Source organism: Leiobunum rupestre, chromosome 2, assembly GCF_980474605.1.
Source record: "Leiobunum rupestre chromosome 2, qqLeiRupe1.1.hap1, whole genome shotgun sequence".
In the NCBI taxonomy this organism is placed as follows: Eukaryota; Metazoa; Arthropoda; class Arachnida; order Opiliones; family Sclerosomatidae; genus Leiobunum; species Leiobunum rupestre.
Genome location: NC_143385.1, coordinates 10,905,464 through 10,927,219, shown reverse-complemented (window position 1 = coordinate 10,927,219; position 21,756 = coordinate 10,905,464). Strand labels below are relative to the sequence as shown.

Genomic DNA, 21,756 nt, shown 5'->3' with positions numbered 1-21,756 from the left:
CATTTAATGAAATTTTGAATTTACTCAATTTTGGTTAATAAGTACCTTTTATTAACATTCATAAAGCATGAATTTTCAAAATGAAGGCCACAAAGCATATACTTTTTGTATAATTCTTTAGGTTCCTCTTCAATTATCTCTGATAAAGAACTATTTCTTATCCATCGCAGGCACCTTCAAAAGAATTTAGGCGTAACAAAAATGGATAAAAAAATTATTCGAACTGAAATTGGTTAATATTATCTTTCCTTTTGTTTTGGGAAACGAAAGAAGGATAAATCTAGACGATTAAATCTTTTACTATTACAATTAGGAGCTTTACATCTTCTTATACCCCACGCAGTTTCTTCCCGTGCCTTCGCCATTTTTAAACATTAAAATTCGTCCGCTGACTCAGTTCGTGTCTTAGTCGTTCGGCAGAGCCACTTGATTTTTGAACCCCTCTTCTTCTATGGAGATGTCCGCTCCTATTGACTGAACGCAGTATCAGTCACGTGCTTCCTTCATGATAACGCTTTTACAGGTTTGTCCTAGCTTTTTGTGTTATATTTAAGGGATATAGCTGAAAAGGGGTTATATAAGAATATTTTCTGCTATTCCTGAAAAAAAAACTATCAATTGAATAAATTATACACTTAGGTCGGGTGGTGGAGTGGTTAGCCTCTCGGCAAGATGTGCCTAGTTCGATTCCAGTTTGTGGCACTGGGTGAAAACAAGGAAAGCCTTCTTTTGCATAGAGTTTTCAAGTTAAAGGGGGTTTCCCCTTCCCTAAAAACTCTATGCAGGAGGAGGTTAGCGGTAATAGTTAGTGTAGGGAGCTGTTGGCTCGCGTGGCATGAAGTTCTTGCCACCACCCTCCTACGCATTGTAACCCGGCCACCTGTTTAAAGGCATTATAAGTCGCTAGATGACTTGGGCCTAAGGTGGTGCCTTGGGTATTAGCCTAGCTGCTTGTTATATCCTTGTAGACAGACGTTTAAACAAGAAATAAATTGTGCAATTGACAATAAAGTGACTATATCATAAGATTTGATTTCATAAAAATGAAAAGTCTAAATAAAGTTACTTAAGTCACGCACCAACTTAATTATAAATGGCGACTTAAGTATAGAAATGGTAAAAATGGGTCCCACATAGTAAAGAGTTTTATAAATTTTAGCTTCATTTAAGGGTCACACCAGTGTTTAGTTTTACTTGTTTTAAAATTTTCAGATTAAAAATATGCTGTAACTAGTTACGGAAAATTCGACACATTTAAAACTTTTTTTCAAGCAGCAGAGAAGGAAAGTTTTTGATAATACTAATGATAATCAAGTTTACTTATGATAGGGTCCGTGATGTAAATTACTTCCTACCCTTAAGCGAATATATTGACGTCATATTAAAAGACTATCTCCAATAGGTAAGTCATCTCGTAGGCCTTAAAGTATTTCGCGTTCTATATGTAATTATTTCAAAGCACGTAGAAGAAAGGACCTTGTAATTGAGGAATAAGAAGACTAGGACTTTAAAGAAAACCAGTCTTGAAGGTCTTTTAAAACATGTATCTAAAATTGGAAAATCAATTAAATCGCCATTAAATATACCCGTTTTATAAATCCGATAACATGCCACTATACGCACTTTATTTCAAAGTCAGGCTGAAATACTTCTGGTCGCATCAGTCAACGATTCATTTAGCAACAGGTAAGTTGCTCTGTTTCTCTAAACTTAGAGCTCAGCGGATCAGATAAATTAACCACCGAAATTTGGATTATTCATACAAATTTTGGTTAACTGATTATTTATAAATATTATTATGGTTATAAAACGATAAAAAATAGTTTTCGGTAATGGATAGAAACAAATACAACGTATATTTCTTATCCAAATCCCGAGATCTATCTAAATTTAGACATTGGGCTTAACTTGAAACCGTTTAAGTTATAATAATAATTGTAATAATTAATTTCCAAAACCATGTTCATGGTTAATACTATCTTATTTAAAATTTTATTTATGTAAAAATAATAAAATAACGACAGGTACTTCGCGGATAATTCTGCACATATTTTTGAAAAATATATTCATTTTAAAATCTAATTGAGTTAGCTTTCGAGCCGTGGCTCCTCATCAGGCTATTTTCTATTTGATTGGATATAAAACCAAATGATGAGGAGCCACGGATCAAATGGTAGCTCAATTTGATTTTAAAATGAACGTATTTTAAAATAAAATGTGCAAAATTATCAACGAAGGATCCGTAGTGATTTTATTATTAACTTTTAAATTATACATTGCAAATACAATTTTGTACGTAAAATTCGTAAAAGGGAGTTGAAACTAAATCAATAAATAATTTATAAATTATTATTATTATTATTATTATTTATTTATTATTACATAGCCCCCTAGGAGGGGTTTTACAATCACCGTGTCTGTCGATCTAACTGACTGTGGGTCTGTGGGTCTGTCTGTCTGGGCTGCGAACGCGTTCGCATTTTCGGAGCAAAGTGTAATCACTGCCGGATTAATCATTAATGTGGTTACGTTGGTTTTATTCATTTTAAGACACGCGCTGTTGTTTAGCCTTCACTATTCAGTTAAGGGGTTTGTTGTGTGCGTTATAAGCCGGGAATTGTTAACGGTAAGGTGTTTTTGGTTTTTTCTATTACAATTTTCATTACCGTGGGTATATGGATTGACATTTTCTGGATCTCTAAGTATTTGAATTACCTTGTTGTTTGATTGGGTAATTATTATATATTTGAATTGCATATTTCTGCTAATACTATGTTTATTACTGTGGGAATTTAGATTGACTTTTTCTTCATTCCTAGGTATTTTAATTAACTTGTTACTTGGTTGGGTTATTATTATTATTTTTATATTGGTTATTTTTCTAGTTTTATTTAGTCTATCGAAAGTGATGATAATGTGGGGGAGAATTCATGTCTACGATTTTTTATTTGCATGGATTTTTATCGGCTTCGTTGGGTTGTCGTCATGAGCCCACGCAGTTTTTATTAGTGCTTTCACTTATAGTCTCGGTTTTCGCTTTAACTTTTGTTTTCCATATACATTTGATTGCTTAGTTTTTGTCTTTAAAATAGTTTATTTTTCGTTTCGTGAGCGTTCTAATAATTTAAAGTTTTGTATTTTGTATTTCTCATTTTGTTGCTTTGTTACTTTATTAACGTTTTGGGTCTAAAGTTGGTTTTTGTTCTATTGATATTGGAAATTTGTTTAAGGCAATAACATTTGTAATATTTATTATAATTATAATAAAAAATATTCTACTGGTTGGGATAGAACGGGGATTGGGTTTTTCTGGAGGACGCTTTGAATATGGCGAAATATCGAGTGCCGTGGCCAGTAGTTAATACGTCCAAGGGCAAATTCTTCCGAGCAGAGGTATATTTTGGCAAGCTTGCCAACTTGTTCTTTCCAAAACCCTTGGCATTCACGGATCACTGTGCCTAATAAAAATCACTTAATCGATAATGTTAATAACTTTAATTATCCCTTGGGTGCATTAATTATTATCCTAAAAGTAAATAGGTTTTATTTAAATTCCAATGAATTCAAACTAAATTGATTTTTTAATATTAGGATAAAAGGATAATAATCAGCTAGGCTAATAGCCAAGGCACCACCTTAGGCACAAGTCAACAATTCATATTTGTGGAAGGTTTGTTAAACAGAGATTAACATGAAATGGGTGGGAAGCTTAGTTTTAAAATCCAGGGCTATAATTTCTTATATCAGTAAGAAATCTTTATAGCTTAGCATTCTTAACAAACCATATACCTGTTAATCCTTATTAAAATGGAAAATACGTAATCCTAAAAAACTTTGGATGTCCTTCAATAATTTTGGCGCCATAAATTATAATGAAATGCAGAAGCCCTTCAATATTTAACACTTGGTTGTGTTTTTTTCTTTAAATTAACGATTTACATAAGTTGATGTATAATGTATATCTAAAAGAAATAGTATTTAATATTTATTATAAAGAAAAATTAGATATCAAAGTATCTTTTCGTTTTAAAATGGATTTCTAGAATACAACCTCGTTCAGATAAGATAAACGTAAGCGGTTATATTTCTCCAAATATATTTCATTAAAAGTTTTAATCAGTTTTATATCACGGAATTTTTGTGTTATATTGGAAATCGAATTCCTACACCATTAGCCAAATAATCGTATAGGATCTTTCTTGTATTAATTTTTTTAATGCAATTCTCCATTTAAAGCAAGTGGCGGCTCTATCATTGCCACCTGTATTATGAAAAGGCCCCTGTTATTAGAGATGGCCATGAATCTATCCGATACTTCGAAAAACACGACTTTACTGGAGAGCGTGGTGCCATCTGTTTATGGCAAAGGAAACTAAAATTAAAAATTGCCAAATAATAACGTCTTCAGAGAGCCATTGTAGAGTATTATAGTTAGACAACTTGTACTCTATTTAGCGGACTCTAACCTTGCTTATAAATTAAACTATTACTAGAATGCTATTATATTGGGCATTTTAATAAAACCTCATTTCTTTTAACTCACACCTTTTGTAGCCCAATATTGATGACTGGGCATTCTTTTTCTTTTGATCTGCTAACTACAATCCATTCGCGAGCCATATTAAACCCAAGGGGTGCTCATGCTTGATTTGAAATGGCCAATTTTTTTTTCTTTTATGTTTCAAGGGTCTGACACCAACGTCACGATTTAAATAAGTTGTATTATGTCCTCGGATTATATTTGCTCTGAATTTTGACTACCTAACCAATGTATTTTGATATTTTTTAGCGTACTTTATTACGTCTGCAACTCTAATCGATTGTTTTAGTGACGTAGTCGTCAGACCCTACCACTTTCTTTTTGTCTCGTATTTTAAGGCTTCAAAAACGTCCGCGCGAGCAAACCTATGTTAGCGTCTCTAGCAACCTTTTATTAAACCAACAAAGATACATTGAGGCTAGTTTCAATTTTTTAATGGTAAAAAATACTAGACGCAAAAATTCATCGTGAAAGCGTAATAATTTTTTTCAAACCTATGTATAAAAACATATGAACGTACCAAAGTTGAGTTACGCACTGTTACCCGCGCTAGTGGAAACAAAGCATTAGTCATAACACAATCTTTAATTTAGCCGTTCGTCATCACGTAGTTTTTGCTCTTTGGAAAACCAACAATTATTTAAGTCCCTAATGTCAGGGACGGTAGAAAAAGTAACTTGCACGTCCATGCTATTTGTATTATTACTTCCTTGCGAATTTCCAAATGGGTTTTGTTGAAGTGAATATAGCGTTGAAGTTTGCTTGTCCCATGTCAACACTATTTCATAGATCAGTCAAAGCATTTTGAACGTATTGCGTCAAGATCAAATTAAGTATAAAATTAAAATTACTACTATTTACTATTAAACTGAATTAATGACCTTTCAAACACCTATTTTACAAAATGCTTACGAAAACCACTTACTTAATCGAAATGTATTTCAGAAATAAATGAAACTGAAATATTTTCTAATAAACATTTCAGATATTACTAAATAAACCACTTTTCAACGATTACCAGTTAGGTATCTTCCCATTGCGCCGAATCCCATTCGACTGAATTCCGCCAATGTTTTTGAAGAAATTAGCCCAAAGGCGGGTTTTGTATTTTTCTAATCGACCGACGCAGTATTCACAATTGAGCGACCGCAAAAAAAAATAGTTTTCTTTCTACTCCTTTTGATTTTTTATGGAAGCGTTTTAATATATTTTAGGTTTGGTTAGGTTAGGTTAGGTAACACTGCATGCTGTTCTGACAGATGCTGAAACGGATAAAACCGAATCCTAAACCCGGAGAAGTGCGGGTTTTTCGATCGAATGGGATTCGGCGCAATGGAACAGATTCACCAGTTACACTTTGTGTACTCGTAATGGGTGTAACATTAATTATTTTTTAACTTATATTACACTAGTTTAGATCATTGTTTTTGTCGTAGCATTGCAGATTTAATCAGAAAAATGGAAATTGAAATAAGAATATAACTATGAGTTCAAGAAACTTAACCAGTTTCGTAAATAAGGCACGAAGTCGATTTTTGCTTTCGTTAAGAGAATCGATTTTTACTCGATAAGATTAGGCGCAAATGCTCTTCGCTTCCGCAAAATTTTCATAATATGAACTTACACTTCGCTGTCTAGCACTTCTCATAGATTAGATTAGAAGCGTGGATATTCAACTAAGTTCGATAAACTTGATATTTCTTGTCAGTGAAAGCGAAGTGTAAGTGATTTGACGTTATAAAAAATCCTAAAATATTTAATAACTTGGAAGAAAATATTTAAATATAGTACTGTGAACATGAAAAAATTCTGTTCTCCATTAATTGTAGTTTTTCCTCATTGACTAAATAGACGTATTTCTTTATGTCCACAGGCTGAACAAACGGTAGTTATTTAGACTGAAACGACACAGTTCGAGGTCAATCTGATTTAATTGAGTTATTGTTTCAAGGTAATTTATCTTTTAGAATTTTTCCTTTATCGCGTTACTTGTACTTTCAAATAGTTTATCTGTAACAATCATTTTCGAATAGACCGTTTTAAGATGGACGTTCAACAGAATGGCACTTCAAAAATTGTACTGGATTTGCAAGAAACGGTCATAAATAATTTAAAAGTCAAGCAAAGAGAAAAACTCGCAGAGGTAAAACAAAGATTTATTTTAATCAAAAAATATTTCATTTCGTGAAATATTAAAGCAACAATTTTTAACGAAAAAATTACATTCTCGATTTCATCGCCAATAAAATGGGTATAATCTCAATTATGTTACCGCAGAATTTAGATTGTTGCTGCCAAAATCGTAGAAAGGTTTAATTTTTTTTTTTTTTTACAAAAATTTGTTTGTTTTCAGTTGAGAGAAAAAATGTCTGATGTCCTAGGACCTTCCTATCAAGATTATTATTTTTTAAAGTGGCTTAGAGGTAAGAATTTACAAAAAAAAATAACGGCAATAAAACAACGTAATCAATATGCATTATATTTTAATCGGTAACTGATAGTACTTTTATATAAAATATTCTCGCTTAACCTTAGACAAAATACCTTAAGGCAAACGGAAACTACGAAAATGGATTTTAATTTCTAGTCAACCGTATCTGATTTAACATTTTTTTAACACTGATCAAAGATTCCTTTAGGGCTTAAAATAATTTGGTATCGATTAATTTATTAAATTTTCTAACCCACTTAAGGCTTGACTTGAATTTGTCCAAAAGCGTTTAAGGAATTAAGATGATTTCACTATGCACACGAAAATTATTTTTACGCGTGGTTTGGCAATGGTTGCGCCAGGGGTAGCCAAAAATATAATGAAAGGGCCCAAAAATTAAAATTGTCGAAAGCATTTCGGTTTAAAGTTGAATCACTTTTTAGACAGAGTTCAAATTATAAATGAGTGGCGCCCAACAAGGTTGCCAGTTCCTTAAACTATCGAACAAGATCCAAAAAGTTATCAGTTTTAGAAAAACATTATCGTGTCTCTAACTAAAAACTGGCGGTAAATTTGAAATTTGTGTTAAATAATGACGTGAAATCAAATATTTTAATAACAATTAAAGCTCGACCAATTGAACACTTATGTTTAAAAGTCACAGTTTTAACTGGTTTTCATTTAATTAAAAATATTAAAGTACATTATCGTTCGCGCAAGCTGAATTATCGAAAAATGCGTCCTATGTAGAAAATATCCACAAATAAGCTCAAAGCTATCGACAAGTACGATAATTATCGTACGACTCGTAACGCTGGTGTGCAAAATATTAAATATGAGTAACTCGGTTTCTTTGCGTACCATCCCGAAAGGGTAACCATAGCTACCCTTACCCTTAGATTGCTACACATTGTGACCTGAAGGTACTGCGGGTTTGGTTATTTACTTGTTTATTAAGAGGGTAAAGTTGATAAGGTCTCTTGCAAAAATGTTTTCGTAATAAGCAAAATCACTTCTTAGCATTATATTAAGAAAAGTCAAATATTTTTACCGCAACATTCTATTATTTTCTTGTTTATAATAAAGCATTTTTAACCATAGCAAGAAACTTTGATGTTACCGCAACCGAAAACATGCTACGCGCGGTAAGTGAATTTTAATAACCGCAATAAATAGGTACATTGTTCCCTTACATCAAAACGACTAAGCGATTATGTCGTAATAAAACGGTTTGAGTCTATTTGATCGATTCCCAAATGATCGAACGGGTCCCATTTGATCAAATTTCCATTTGATCGACTTGCATTTGATCGAATGGCATTTGATCGAACGAAATTTGATCGAAAGCTACTGTTGGGTAAAACTACTAGTTTTTGGGAGTAAATCGAAAAGGCAACGGTGCATACGCGCCTACGGCACGCGTACATCAACCTAACCTAACCCTATTTATATATATCAAAAACAACGGGCCGTTATCGTCGATGTCATAAAAAATTCCATCATATAGTGTATAAAGTAAAAATCTCTTCATCTTTGTGGCTTAATACAGTTAAAGCAATGAATTATTCCATCATTAATCCTTCTGCACTTAAGCAATGAATTATTCCATCATTATTCCTTCTGCACTTCATATTGACATTCGGTAAAATAAAAACATACCATCTGGTATTATAAATACTTTTGAATTCGATCAAATATAATTCGATCATTTGAAGGTTCGATCTTATGAAATAAATGACAAATGGGATTCGATCAAATGGAATTTCAATCAATTGCAACGTATAATGATCGACTGTCGATCACATATTTTTCGATCAAATGGACCAACACCAATAAGACAGTATCCAAAAATTAATTAGGCCAACTTGAAAACAAATATTACATTCAAAACTAAATGTCGCAATATTTGGAAGAAGCTACAAATACTTTACAAACATAATTCTCACAAACGTAACATAAGCAGTGGAAGTATGACACTTTCCACTAAGACTGAGTATCTTTAGTAGAATCAGGTAACAGTGCCCGAGAATGCATCACCAACCACCTATTTCAAGGATCATTCGAGTCTTTTTGCATAAATTGCTGATACGTATTATGAATTTGACATTTATAAACATTCCTGACGTTCCTGAAGTTAGTATTTTGGAATTTGAGTCCTAACCGCATCGCCATCACACTAGCCTGGAAATTACTAGAGTGGGCTGTGACGAGTTCCTACTTTCAATTACAGACTCATTTACCAAAATTATTCATTGTAATAGACGCCTTCACATATTGCCTACAGGGAAATATGCAAAAAGGGGCGAAATCCACCCGAGGTACCTTCCTATTTAATAATGTTTGAGGTAAACACTATAAAGTTTATGAAAAATAATCTTTTTTAAAAAGTTATTACTTAATTACTAAACTATAGTACTTTAAATTCTTATTAAAAATATATAATTTTTGTAATTTAAATTAACAATTAATTTTAACAGTAGTTAACACTCTCCGCCATAGATGGGACTATAATACAATTTTAAACTATCCAATCAGGGAAGATAATTTTGTATTTTAAATCTCGACAAAACCGTTCTCCACTAAAAAACTGAAAACTTTCAACCAATCGTTGAAAATCAAAATTATGACGTCATGCTGCTTTCAGAGCGCCATCTACTAACAAATAACGCCATCACCACGTTACCTCGGATGAATTTTACCCCTTTAAAGTCGTCTTTGCCCGTTAAAAATTGTAAAAAGATCTATACTTCTGTGTTTAAGCAAAATCTTACTCGCGAACAAATTTTAGGATTATATTTCCGTTTTTTCTTTCAGCATCTGAAATGGAGAGCCGAAAACCACGTTGACACTCTTTTACGAGAGTTTACCTCCCCCGAGGTAATTTCTTTCTAATTATTACAAATTATCCTCTATTGGCTTTTAATGTTAAACAAAAGTGTCCATTATTTTCAGGTTCTAGTAAAATACTACCCTTTTGGATCTTTTAAACACGACAAAGAAGGAAATCCAATTTGGATTATTCCAATCGGGAAAATCGACATCAAAGGCCTCCTTCATTCTGTTTCCAAATCCGATTTCATGAAGTTCCTAATAGCGCAATTTGAATCATCCTATGGGAAAATGAAACCTCGATCAGAGAAGGTAAATTGTATAAAACGACCAAAACATTTAATTTATATTTTATAAGGATAAACTTTTAAACGGTGAATATAGCTTAAATAATTATTCAAGTCAAGATTCTGAATAACACTTGTAATACAATATTGGGCTTGAAGGGCTTGCCACTACCCTCCTACGCAATGTAACCCGGCCACCTGAATTAACAGCTTTAAAAGTTATTTGATGACTTAGGTCTAAGGTGGTGCCTTGGGTATTAGCCTAGCTGATTATTATTATTTTATTGCACCTAATATTACATTTTCGTGTAGCTTAGAACGTAGCTACCAATCAAATACGTGCTGCAATTTTGAATTACCTAGGCAAATTAGATTTGATTTGGGGAAAACAATTTACTTGTATGTGTAGACGAAAAATTTCGACCAAGTTCCAGATTCAATTTATCGCTACAGGTTAGAGTAAAAAAAGGGGATTCAGCATTCAGCAAAATACTCAAAAAGTTCAGACAGTTCAGATATTCAGCAAAATAGTCAAAAAGTTCAGATAATATGATTTATAGAAGGTTTCCTTCTAAATTCAGAAATTCAGCAAAATAGTCAATCCCAAAAAAAGACAAATAAAACAGCTAGATCCGAACAGATACAAGAAGGTTTAAGCCCAAAAACAGTTTTTAAAATATACATAAAATAAAATATTTTATCTTTGGTATAAGTTCGTGAAAATTACTTGGTCTTATTAAAAAATAATATTTTCTGCAACTTCTTTTTAATGGAAAATATTAAAATTGCTTACAAAATCAAACATAAAAAACAACAGTCATAAGTAGCCGTGTAAACAAATGAATCGAAATGTGAATGCCTGTTCCAATGATTCTGCAGGTTTTAGGAACGTTTGTAATTTAGCTCGCCAAAAACGCAAACGTTAATATAAATCAAAAGTTTAAAATTTAAAAGTAAAGATTGGCCAAAACCTCCATTTGGTGCTACAAAGATTAATAGCTAGTTTAGACTTATCGGCCGTTTTTTAACTCACCAATCACATAAATGGGCAGAATTACTGACATTTTTGGACTGCCTGCATTCCTTTCGCCAATTTCAGATGTTTTCGGTTTCAGAACTATTTTGGCCATGAATTTTGAGCGATGATCAAGTTCAATTGCTTTCAAGATCTCCAGACCTAACACCACTGAACACTGTCACGTGCGGCCTCATCTCGAACCACGTACTAGCTAATAATAGGTGGTTTCTAGGGATTAGTGGTTTTAGGCAATTACTTTTCATAGAGTATTCGAATCGAGTAATATTGAAGTTGAGTCGAGTAATCGAGTACTTGATTAAGGGAAAACTTTCTCTTATTCGAGTCGAGTAATTAAAAAAAAACCTCGAGTAATATTTATATCGAGTACTTGATTAGGGGCTGGTTTTATTCAATTAATTACGAAATTAAATTTAAAAGGAGTATAATGTAAATTTCATTGCTGAAAGCTATTCCTTTAATTTAAATGAACCACAGTTTTCACAACTATGTAGGTACCGTTTATTGCCCCCCCCCCAAAAAAAAAAGTTGTAAAAACCCTTATTTGAACTTTGAAGCAACGATGATAGAAAAAACAAATACTCGACGAGTTTAGCAAGCAGCTTATTCGAGTAATCGGTTACCCGAATATGCAATTCTTTGGTACTCGGTAATCGACGAGTATTCTCCAATTAATTATTCGAGGTCGCATTCGAATACTCGACCTCAAAAAAAGGTCGAGTACTCGATGATGTTCGAATACTCGCACAGCCCTATTGGTTTCAATTAGCCTGTTCTCGGATTAAAAGTGTACTCTTTTTACCCTAAAACTTTTTATTCGCCTATTCCTGGGATGAGAGTTACTCCACCTCATAAACTATTCGCTTGTTCCAAAGTATTAGGTCTACTCTTTTTACTCCTTCTGAAAAGGAGGTGTAAAGGAGTAAATCGGATTTGGTCATTGTGATGCTGGTTGAGTCAATTCCTATAATAACACACTCAAAACTAGTAATAATTAACATCTATATTATGGCGTGGCATTGTCTTATATACACACACGATTAGACTACTCCTATTTTGGATACAGTCGGAGTCGTTAAGATATAGATGAGTATTAGACAAGAGAGGGTAGAAATCTCAATATACTACAGTCATCTGCTATCTAGAATTTATCTGCTAAAAACTACACGGGCAGCCATTTTGGAAAAACGTTTTTACTCCGATTCAAACTATTCGCCACCACAAGCGAAAAGAAACCACCTATTAATAATCAGTTAGGAAAATACCAAAAGTACCACCTTAGGCCGAAGTCAGCTAGCAACTTTTAAATCTTTTAAAACAGGTGGCCGGTTTACAATGCGTAGAAGGGTGGTGCATGCAGGCCCTTCGTGCCACGGGAGCCAAGAGCTCCCTACACTTACTTTAGCGTTAACCCTTAGCTTTGAATATTTTAAAAATGAAAAGACGGAGGTATTTTTGAACCTTACTGGATAAATTGGATCATTTTGGTTTATTATTGTATATGAATTTAATTTGTGAAATGCTGGAACATTCGAACAGAGAGGTTTTGAACAATGTTAAGTAGACTACGGGAATGTCATTTTTCTATAGAGGAACTGCTTATTCAAGACATCATATCGTACACTGTTAAAAAAGGGTGTTTTAATGGTATATTGAGGGTGTAATATCTGTAAAAAAACACCCTTTAATGTTAATTTAAACGCCCTAAAGGGATTTTTATTGTCCCAAATTAAAAACTTGAAAAGGTGTATAAAGGGTGTTATATTACCCCGTAAATTGAGTGATTTAACACCTCGTAAGCGTGTAGCTCCCTTAAGGCAGTAGTTTAGTACCCTAAAAGGAGTATTTTAACACTTTAAAGGGAGTATTGTATCACCCTTACGGCAGTAGTTTAGAACCTTAAAGGGAGTAGTTAAAAACTTTAAACGGAGTATTGTAGAACCCTGAAGGGGGTAGTGTAACACCCTGAAGGGAGTCGTTTGGTACCCTAAACGGAGTGGTATTGTACCCTAGAGGGGGTAGTTAATAACCCTGAAGGGAATAGTTTTATACCCCAAACTGTTAACAAAGGAACCAAAACGGAGGACATAAGCACCCAAACAGTGTAAATAAACACCCTAGCAGGAAAACTGCTTTTTAAGGTGTAGAATAACATCCTTTATAAACCTGTTAAGGTGTTAAATATGGGACAAGAAAAAACCCTTTATGGATTGAAAATACACCTTTTTTTAAGAGTGTAGTGTAAAATAAGACCGTTTCCACCCTACCAAACTTCATTTCCAAAATTATCTTGTTAAGCTTTCTTTTTAACATATTTTGTTTGAAACCTAGCAGAGGCAAAGTGAAACTTTCTAGATATTGAAAATATATAGGTTTAATTCTTAAATTAAGTGTACGCTTTACCAAAAAGGTATAACCTAAATACAAATCATCGTATTTTAACATTTTTTCTTGTGTTATTATTTTTGCCATAGTTGGGTAAACTTATCGAATGCCTAACAATTATATTTGATTTGGAAGATTTCGATATCAGATGGGCACTTTGGAAGCCAGGTAAAAATGCAATTTTCATTTAAAATTTATATTTTAAGCAACACAATTCAAATGGAATTAATTTTTTAAAACTATAGCATTTGATCTTCTTCTAAGTTATTTGCGTATGTACGAAGCAAATTATCCTGAATCTTTGAGAAAAGCTTACCTTATCAATGGTAATTTTTTATTATTATAATTTTTGTACTAAGCGACATGGTGTGGTGAGCAATTCAGTGTTTCTACGTTAGCTCCCAATTAAATATATTAATGATCTGATTTGTTTTTCTATTTCATAGCTCCAAAAATATTCTCCGTGTTTTATACAATGGTAAAACCGTTTTTAAGTGAAGAAACAAGGAAGAAAGTTACAATCTACGGAAGAGGTACGTTAATGTTCTCCACAGGCCGCACCTTTTACCTGAAATGATTTAACTAAAAACACATTCAATTTATTATGTACAATAGATATTTGTTTTATAATTGTTTTACATTATATTATATTTACTATTTATTTTATATTAATATATTATATTTACTATTAATTTTTATGTTATTATACTATATGTAATATATATACTTATATTAATATATTATCTATACTATAAATTTTTATATTATTACAATATAGTTTATTTTTAGTTAAAATATAAAATATGTTATATAAATGGTATATATTGTATATTAAAATATAAATTTTTTATATATTATATATTATTAATTGTATATTATATATTATTAATTGTATATTATATATTATTAATTGTATATTATATATTTTTAATTGTATATTATATATTATTAATTGTCTATTATATATTATTAATTGTCTATTATATATTATTAATTGTCTATTATATATTATTAATTGTCTATTATATATTAATAATTGTATATTATATATTATTAATTGTATATTATATATTAATAATTGTATATTATATATTATTAATTGTATATTATATATTATTAATTGTATATTATATATTATTAATTGTATATTATATATTATTAATTGTATATTATATATTATTAATTGTATATTATATATTATTAATTGTATATTATATATTTTATATTATATATTATTGACTGAATCAAATTAGAAAAGCTTTTGCTATAGGGAAAGTACACCCTTCGTTTAACCGGTTCGAGGCGAAAAATATTTAAATTAATTCATATTATTCTTTAATAAAGTTCTTCATTGAAATAAAATTTACATACCAACCAAAGTACACTTTTCATTTTCGAAATTAGCTGGTTGGAAAGAGGTGCTATTAGAAACTATTGAGTCGGACGAACTTCCTAAACATTGGGGTGGCAGTCTTGTTGACGAAACTGACGGTAATGCATTCTGCTCGTCAAAGGTAATTGGAAATTGTCGTAGATATATATTCACTTTTAATCTTCTCACGTGATTGAAGGTTTGTATGGGAGGGCCAGTTCCAAAGTCATATCATCAGATTGATAACGATAATAGCTTTCTGGCAAAAGACATGAAAACGAAATCCATCAACCCAAGGGAGAAATTTTCCGTCGACTTTAATGTTGAAGAACCTAATTCGATACTGAACTGGGCTTTCAAAACGGAAGACCACGATATCTCGTTTGGTGTTTCCTTCGAGACTCTCACAGCTACGGACAATAAACAAAAGACGAAGACGTATTTAGTACCTATTGACAGGTCGAATTCACACTTGGTCACCGAAGAAGGTACTCTAATATGCACGGAAGTTGGAAAATGTAAGTTATGCTTTTTACTTGTATTTATTAGAATTTTTAATTTTCCGGAGAAATAAAATGTGGAAAAATTACCAAAACCGTTTCCGGAAAATTTTCCGAAATGCGAAAAATTTTCCGCAAATCGGGAAAATAAAAAATCGAAACATAAAGTACTTTCCAAGGGTTTTTAATGTTTTTATCTTTTTATCGGTATAAAATGTCTAATAACAGTAAACATACTACAAAACAATTATAGTGTTTCATTGTTAACCAGTTTAAACTTGTCTAGAAGTTTAGTTTTACTTTTAGATTCGAAAAAATGAGGCAAAAATATCGCATTATTTAAATTTGCAAACAATATATTAGACTTATCATGGAATGAAATTTTTTTTCGGAAAATGCGGAAAATATTCCGGAAAAAAGGTTTCGGTCATTTTCCGGAAAACTTTCCGAGCGAAAACTTTTCCAACTTACAACACTAGTAATTATTTATCCTTAATAATCCAAAATAATCAGCTAGGCTTTTGGGAGAAAAACTCCATAGCCAAGATTTTTCCGTTGCTCCTAATTCCTAATGCTCTAACAAGGAGAGTACCCGAGGTGTTTATTGCCGATTTGGTTCAAAGTCGGCCGTAATGTAGACCTATATGAGATATGAAATTTCCCAAAAGGAGACGTTGCACTACTCATTCGTTTTGCCATGGCAACCGAAAATGTTTTTGACCACTTAGAACAAAAATAAGATTTTTTCGTTATTTTATCCAAAAAATGTTACAATTTTAACCCAAAAATGTTCCAATTTACCAAAATTTGATCAAATTTACCTAAATATAGTCCAAATTATCCATTTCGTAATTTTAAATTTTTTTTTAAATTTTCGTAAAACCGAAAAAATCCCATGCTTTTTTAAATGGAGATTTTTTTGTTTTAAGTGGTCAAAAACATTTTCGGTTGCCATAGCAAATAGAATGGGTAGTGCAACGTCTCCTTTTGGGAAATTTCAAATCTTGTATAGGTCTACATTACGCCTGACTTTGAACAAAATCGGCAATAAACACCTCGGGTACTCTCCTTGTAAGTGTGAGCTTTGTCCCCACAAACATTATATGAGGATGATATGTCATTGGTACACTTAATTCGACCGCGATTGGTGGTTTTTATTACGTCTTTCTTCCCATTAAAAAATTCGACAATGATAACTGAGGACCCTCTTAGCATTGTCATTTATAATAAAAACATTCTAGTTTTGTCTCAGATATACCATTTATTTTGTTTGACTTACCTTACCTCCCTGATTCAATGACTGACCGAAGGACATTATTTATATTCCGATGCATATTTTTAAAACCTCATAATAGCCAGCCCCACAGATAAATATAGGCGGTGCAATAAAGACAGAGCCGTAGGAAGATATTTCTGGCCCCGCCGCATATTTTGAAAACCTCATAAGAGCAAGCCCCACAGATAAATATAGGCGGTGCAATAAAGACAGAGCCGTAGGAAGACATTTCTGGCCCCGCCGCATATTTTTAAAACCTCATAATAGCCAGCTCCACAGATAAATATAGGCGGTGCAATAAAGACAGAGCAGTAGGAAGATATTTCTGGCCCCGCCGCATATTTTGAAAACCTCATAAGAGCAAGCCCCACAGATAAATATAGGCGGTGCAATAAAGACAGAGCCGTAGGAAGATATTTCTGGCCCCGCCGCATATTTTGAAAACCTCATAAGAGCAAGCCCCACAGATAAATATAGGCGGTGCAATAAAGACAGAGCCGTAGGAAGATATTTCTGGCCCCGCCGCATATTTTGAAAACCTCATAAGAGCAAGCCCCACAGATAAATATAGGCGGTGCAATAAAGACAGAGCCGTAGGAAGATATTTCTGACCCCGCCGCATATTTTGAAAACCTCATAAGAGCAAGCCCCATAGATAAATATAGGCGGTGCAATAAAGACAGAGCCGTAGGAAGATATTTCTGGCCCCCACAGCATATTTTTAAAACCTCATAAGAGCAAGCCCCACAGATAAATATAGGCGGTGCAATAAAGACAGAGCCGTAGGAAGATATTTCTGGCCCCGCCGCATATTTTGAAAACCTCATAAGAGCAAGCCCCACAGATAAATATAGGCGGTGCAATAAAGACAGAGCCGTAGGAAGATATTTCTGGCCCCGCCGCATATTTTGAAAACCTCATAAGAGCAAGCCCCATAGATAAATATAGGCGGTGCAATAAAGACAGAGCCGTAGGAAGATATTTCTGGCCCCCACAGCATATTTTTAAAACCTCATAAGAGCAAGCCCCACAGATAAATATAGGCGGTGCAATAAAGACAGAGCCGTAGGAAGATATTTCTGGCCCCCACAGCATATTTTTAAAACCTCATAAGAGCAAGCCCCACAGATAAATATAGGCGGTGCAATAAAGACAGAGCCGTAGGAAGATATTTCTGGCCCCCACAGCATATTTTTAAAACCTCATAAGAGCAAGCCCCACAGATAAATATAGGCGGTGCAATAAAGACAGAGCCGTAGGAAGATATTTCTGGCCCCCACAGCATATTTTTAAAACCTCATAAGAGCAAGCCCCACAGATAAATATAGGCGGTGCAATAAAGACAGAGCCGTAGGAAGATATTTCTGGCCCCCACAGCATATTTTTAAAACCTCATAAGAGCAAGCCCCACAGATAAATATAGGCGGTGCAATAAAGACAGAGCCGTAGGAAGATATTTCTGGCCCCCACAGCATATTTTTAAAACCTCATAAGAGCAAGCCCCACAGATAAATATAGGCGGTGCAATAAAGACAGAGCCGTAGGAAGATATTTCTGGCCCCCACAGCATATTTTTAAAACCTCATAAGAGCAAGCCCCACAGATAAATATAGGCGGTGCAATAAAGACAGAGCCGTAGGAAGTTATTTCTGGCCCCCACAGCATATTTTTAAAACCTCATAAGAGCAAGCCCCACAGATAAATATAGGCGGTGCAATAAAGACAGAGCCGTAGGAAGATATTTCTGGCCCCCACAGCATATTTTTAAAACCTCATAAGAGCAAGCCCCACAGATAAATATAGGCGGTGCAATAAAGACAGAGCCGTAGGAAGATATTTCTGGCCCCCACAGCATATTTTTAAAACCTCATAAGAGCAAGCCCCACAGATAAATATAGGCGGTGCAATAAAGACAGAGCCGTAGGAAGATATTTCTGGCCCCCACAGCATATTTTTTAAACCTCATAAGAGCAAGCCCCACAGATAAATATAGGCGGTGCATTAAATAGAGAGCCGTAGAAAGACATTTCTGGCCCCGAAGCAATTTATGTCATCGAGGTATTCGAGGGCAATTTCTTACGGACATTTCTAAGCTGTTGAAGGGTCAGGCGATGGGCCCACATCCTACGGCGTCCTGAAAAAGAATGCTTTATTAAGAATTTCTGACGGGCCCCGCGAATTTCGTCCCAGCCGCATGACCCTGGTTTAGAGATATGCCTTTTAGTCATAGCCAGGATATCATATTTTTTCAATCTCTAATTGCTCCATATAGGCAACGACCACAAAGAGGTATGGCGACCCATTAATTTATTCTCATTTATTTTTCAGACACACTGTTATTCGACAACAGTTTCAGTTGGTACCGCAATAAAAAGTTATGTTACAATGCAAGACTACAGCAGCCAGAATAAAAAATTAGATACGCGTTAACTTGAAATATCTTATCACGTACAATCTCACCTTTATATAACGGTTCACGTTTAGTGGTATATTTGTATTTACATTTTCAAAAAGAAAATAAATATTGTTAGTTGTTAAAACGTTTTATATTGAATATAATAGCATTTGTTTAGAAAGTTAGAAGCTTCTAACATAATGAACAATTATACAGACATTTTAATAACTTGGTCTTAGTCATGATTTATTCTGTTTTTCCTTTTTTTATGAAATATTTAAGGTGGTCAATGTCACTGGCTTACAAATGATATAAATGATAAAATATCGTCCTTCCCAAAAATTTATTGAAGCAATAGTTACCACCAATAGTGATCCACCAAAAAAGTACGCGAGAAAAAAATGGATCACTGATCAATTTTTTCCTGACTTAGCATTTTGATTTGAAAAGTTGGATCGTGTGAAAAGGTCTTTACTCATAACGAAAGCAAAGAGGAGAAGGATGTAAGGGAACCAAAAACCATTCTCTACATATAAGTAATTCGTCAAACAACCTTTTTATACTGCCTCAGTCATAGTTTAATTTTCAAGACTTTGGATCTGGTTTTATCAACTCTATTGTACGTAAATAAAAAACGTACACTATTATTAAAAGGATATAGGTCTCAGAATTTTACGACGTGGAATTATGGACGAATCTATCCACGCCAAGATGGGGGTCTTTAACAAATACTGTTCAGTTTCGGGCAGTAGTCGAAGATCGTACAATTGGGTCAAGAAGTGTCACACTTCGGGCGTTTGATGCCAATTCATCCAGCTGAAGATACCGTGAACATCGTATAGGGCTTTGCTTTTGCAATTGTACTTTAATTTAAAAATTATACGAGAGAACGTCAAAAAACTATTAGCGGAAAGGCACACCTGATCAAACAAGTAGCTGAACCGTAGCTAGGAAAAAACCAAAATTATCTCAAATGACATTCAAAATATTTTAAAAACCAACATTATGTCTTTAACTTGTGTTTGCTACCACTAGTCACTCCTCGTTTCCCCTAAATTCCTTTTACGTCTGCTCGATTATCCTTTCAGAAGTTTTAGAAGTTATAGAATCTTTCATTTCACAAAAAAAATATATTGCGTTACATTTGGTGTTATCTCCTTCGCCAAGCGGAATTTAAACGGGTTTACCACTTTAGATTAAATGATGATAGCTAAAACTGCGGAGTGTAATTTAAAAGTAACAAAATTTGGCAAGCCAAAATAAACCTCTTTCCGGAAGAGTTTGCCCTTGGGCGTATTAGCTACTCAACGATATACCGCCATATTGAGAGCGTCCTCCTTAAAACGTAATCCCGGTCCTATCCCGGTATGTTCCCATTTATTCCAATTTTACCTTCTCCCAAAGTTATCAGTTCTCCCAAAAACATGGTGTCCCATTTGTCCCAATTCCATTTCTCCGAACCGGAGTTCATTTAACCCAAAAATATGTATTCCCATTTTTCCCAACGATCAAGTTTCCCAAAAAAATTGATTCCCATTACTCCCGACGATCAATATTCCCAAAAATATGGATTCCCCTTTCTCCCAATCATTATTTTCCAAATATATGGTAATTGCGCGGTTTTAGATCTCATCTAAACAAAGTAAGTTTACCGTTTTGTGAATATGTGAATTGACTTGGCGTTAGGTTAGGTTAGGTTAGGATAGGTTAGATTAGGTTAGTAGGCATATCCTAATTGTAGTAATGTAAAGAATTACTTGGACTTATTTCATGTAATATATATTTTTATGGTAGGTTAAAATAAAACTTAGATTCATGTTTATACCAAGTGTAATTTTGGGACAAATTGTATTTGGGATAACAATTTTGGGACAAATGGGATTGGGACAAATAGGATTTTGAGAAATGGGATTGGGAGACATGGGAATTGGGAGAAATGGGATTGGGATAAATTGGAATTGGGAGAACTATTTTGGGCGAAATGGGGGTAAACCCCTATCCCGACCGTTTCAATTTGTTTTATTATAAATAAAATAAATATTATAAATGTTATTGCCTTAAACCGTAGTTTCTATTTGTTTAACCACATTACGTCACAGTTTAATGACATATTCACCCAACGTTGCATCATGTTAAAATACAGAACGCTTCAGTCCACTAAACTGCAATTATCACCTGATAATGAAATTTTAAATGGAAACACAAAATTAGTTTTCCTGGGTGTAAAAATTGGGAACCGCTGATCTACCCTATTCTACTACTAGTGAACTTGTTTTTAACTAAATTTATTTCGTTAGATATTAGATTAAAATGATAGTTTAATATTAGCTTTTTTAACACTGATTTTGGCGTACCTTTGAGTCTGAAGAAAAGTGCTCTCAGTAAGTCTCTAGTTTTTATTATTTTCTATGGAATAAAAAAAAATTGTTTACAGAATTTGAGGAACAGAACACCGAACCCTTTCTTTGGGAAAACCCTTGTGCGGAGAAATTCCTCACAAATCACCCTTTGCACACGTTTCACTTCTTAGCCCCGAAATCGACTCCTCCCTTTATTTGTCAATCAAATTGGTCCATTATAATAATAATATAATAATAATAATCAGCTAGGCTAATACCCAAAGCACCACCCTAGGCCTAAGTCATCATGCGACTTTTGAAGCCCTTAATTCAGGTGGCCGGGTTACAATGCGTAGGAGGGTGGTG

At 33.5% G+C, this 21,756-nt stretch overlaps 1 protein-coding gene across 1 annotated transcript; it reads left to right on the top strand.

The window, feature by feature from the left end:
* The first annotated feature begins 6,584 nt into the window (after positions 1-6,584).
* LOC149956096 (SEC14-like protein 2) lies at positions 6,585-19,138 on the top strand. Its single transcript, XM_090166758.1, has 11 exons — positions 6,585-6,683; positions 6,894-6,963; positions 8,073-8,116; positions 9,786-9,848; positions 9,924-10,112; positions 13,598-13,676; positions 13,754-13,834; positions 13,955-14,041; positions 14,913-15,022; positions 15,080-15,398; positions 18,985-19,138. The coding sequence occupies exons 1-11, from the start codon at positions 6,585-6,587 to the stop codon at positions 19,065-19,067; spliced, it is 1,224 nt and encodes a 407-aa protein (XP_090022884.1). The 3' UTR covers positions 19,068-19,138.
* Positions 19,139-21,756: the final 2,618 nt, after the last annotated feature.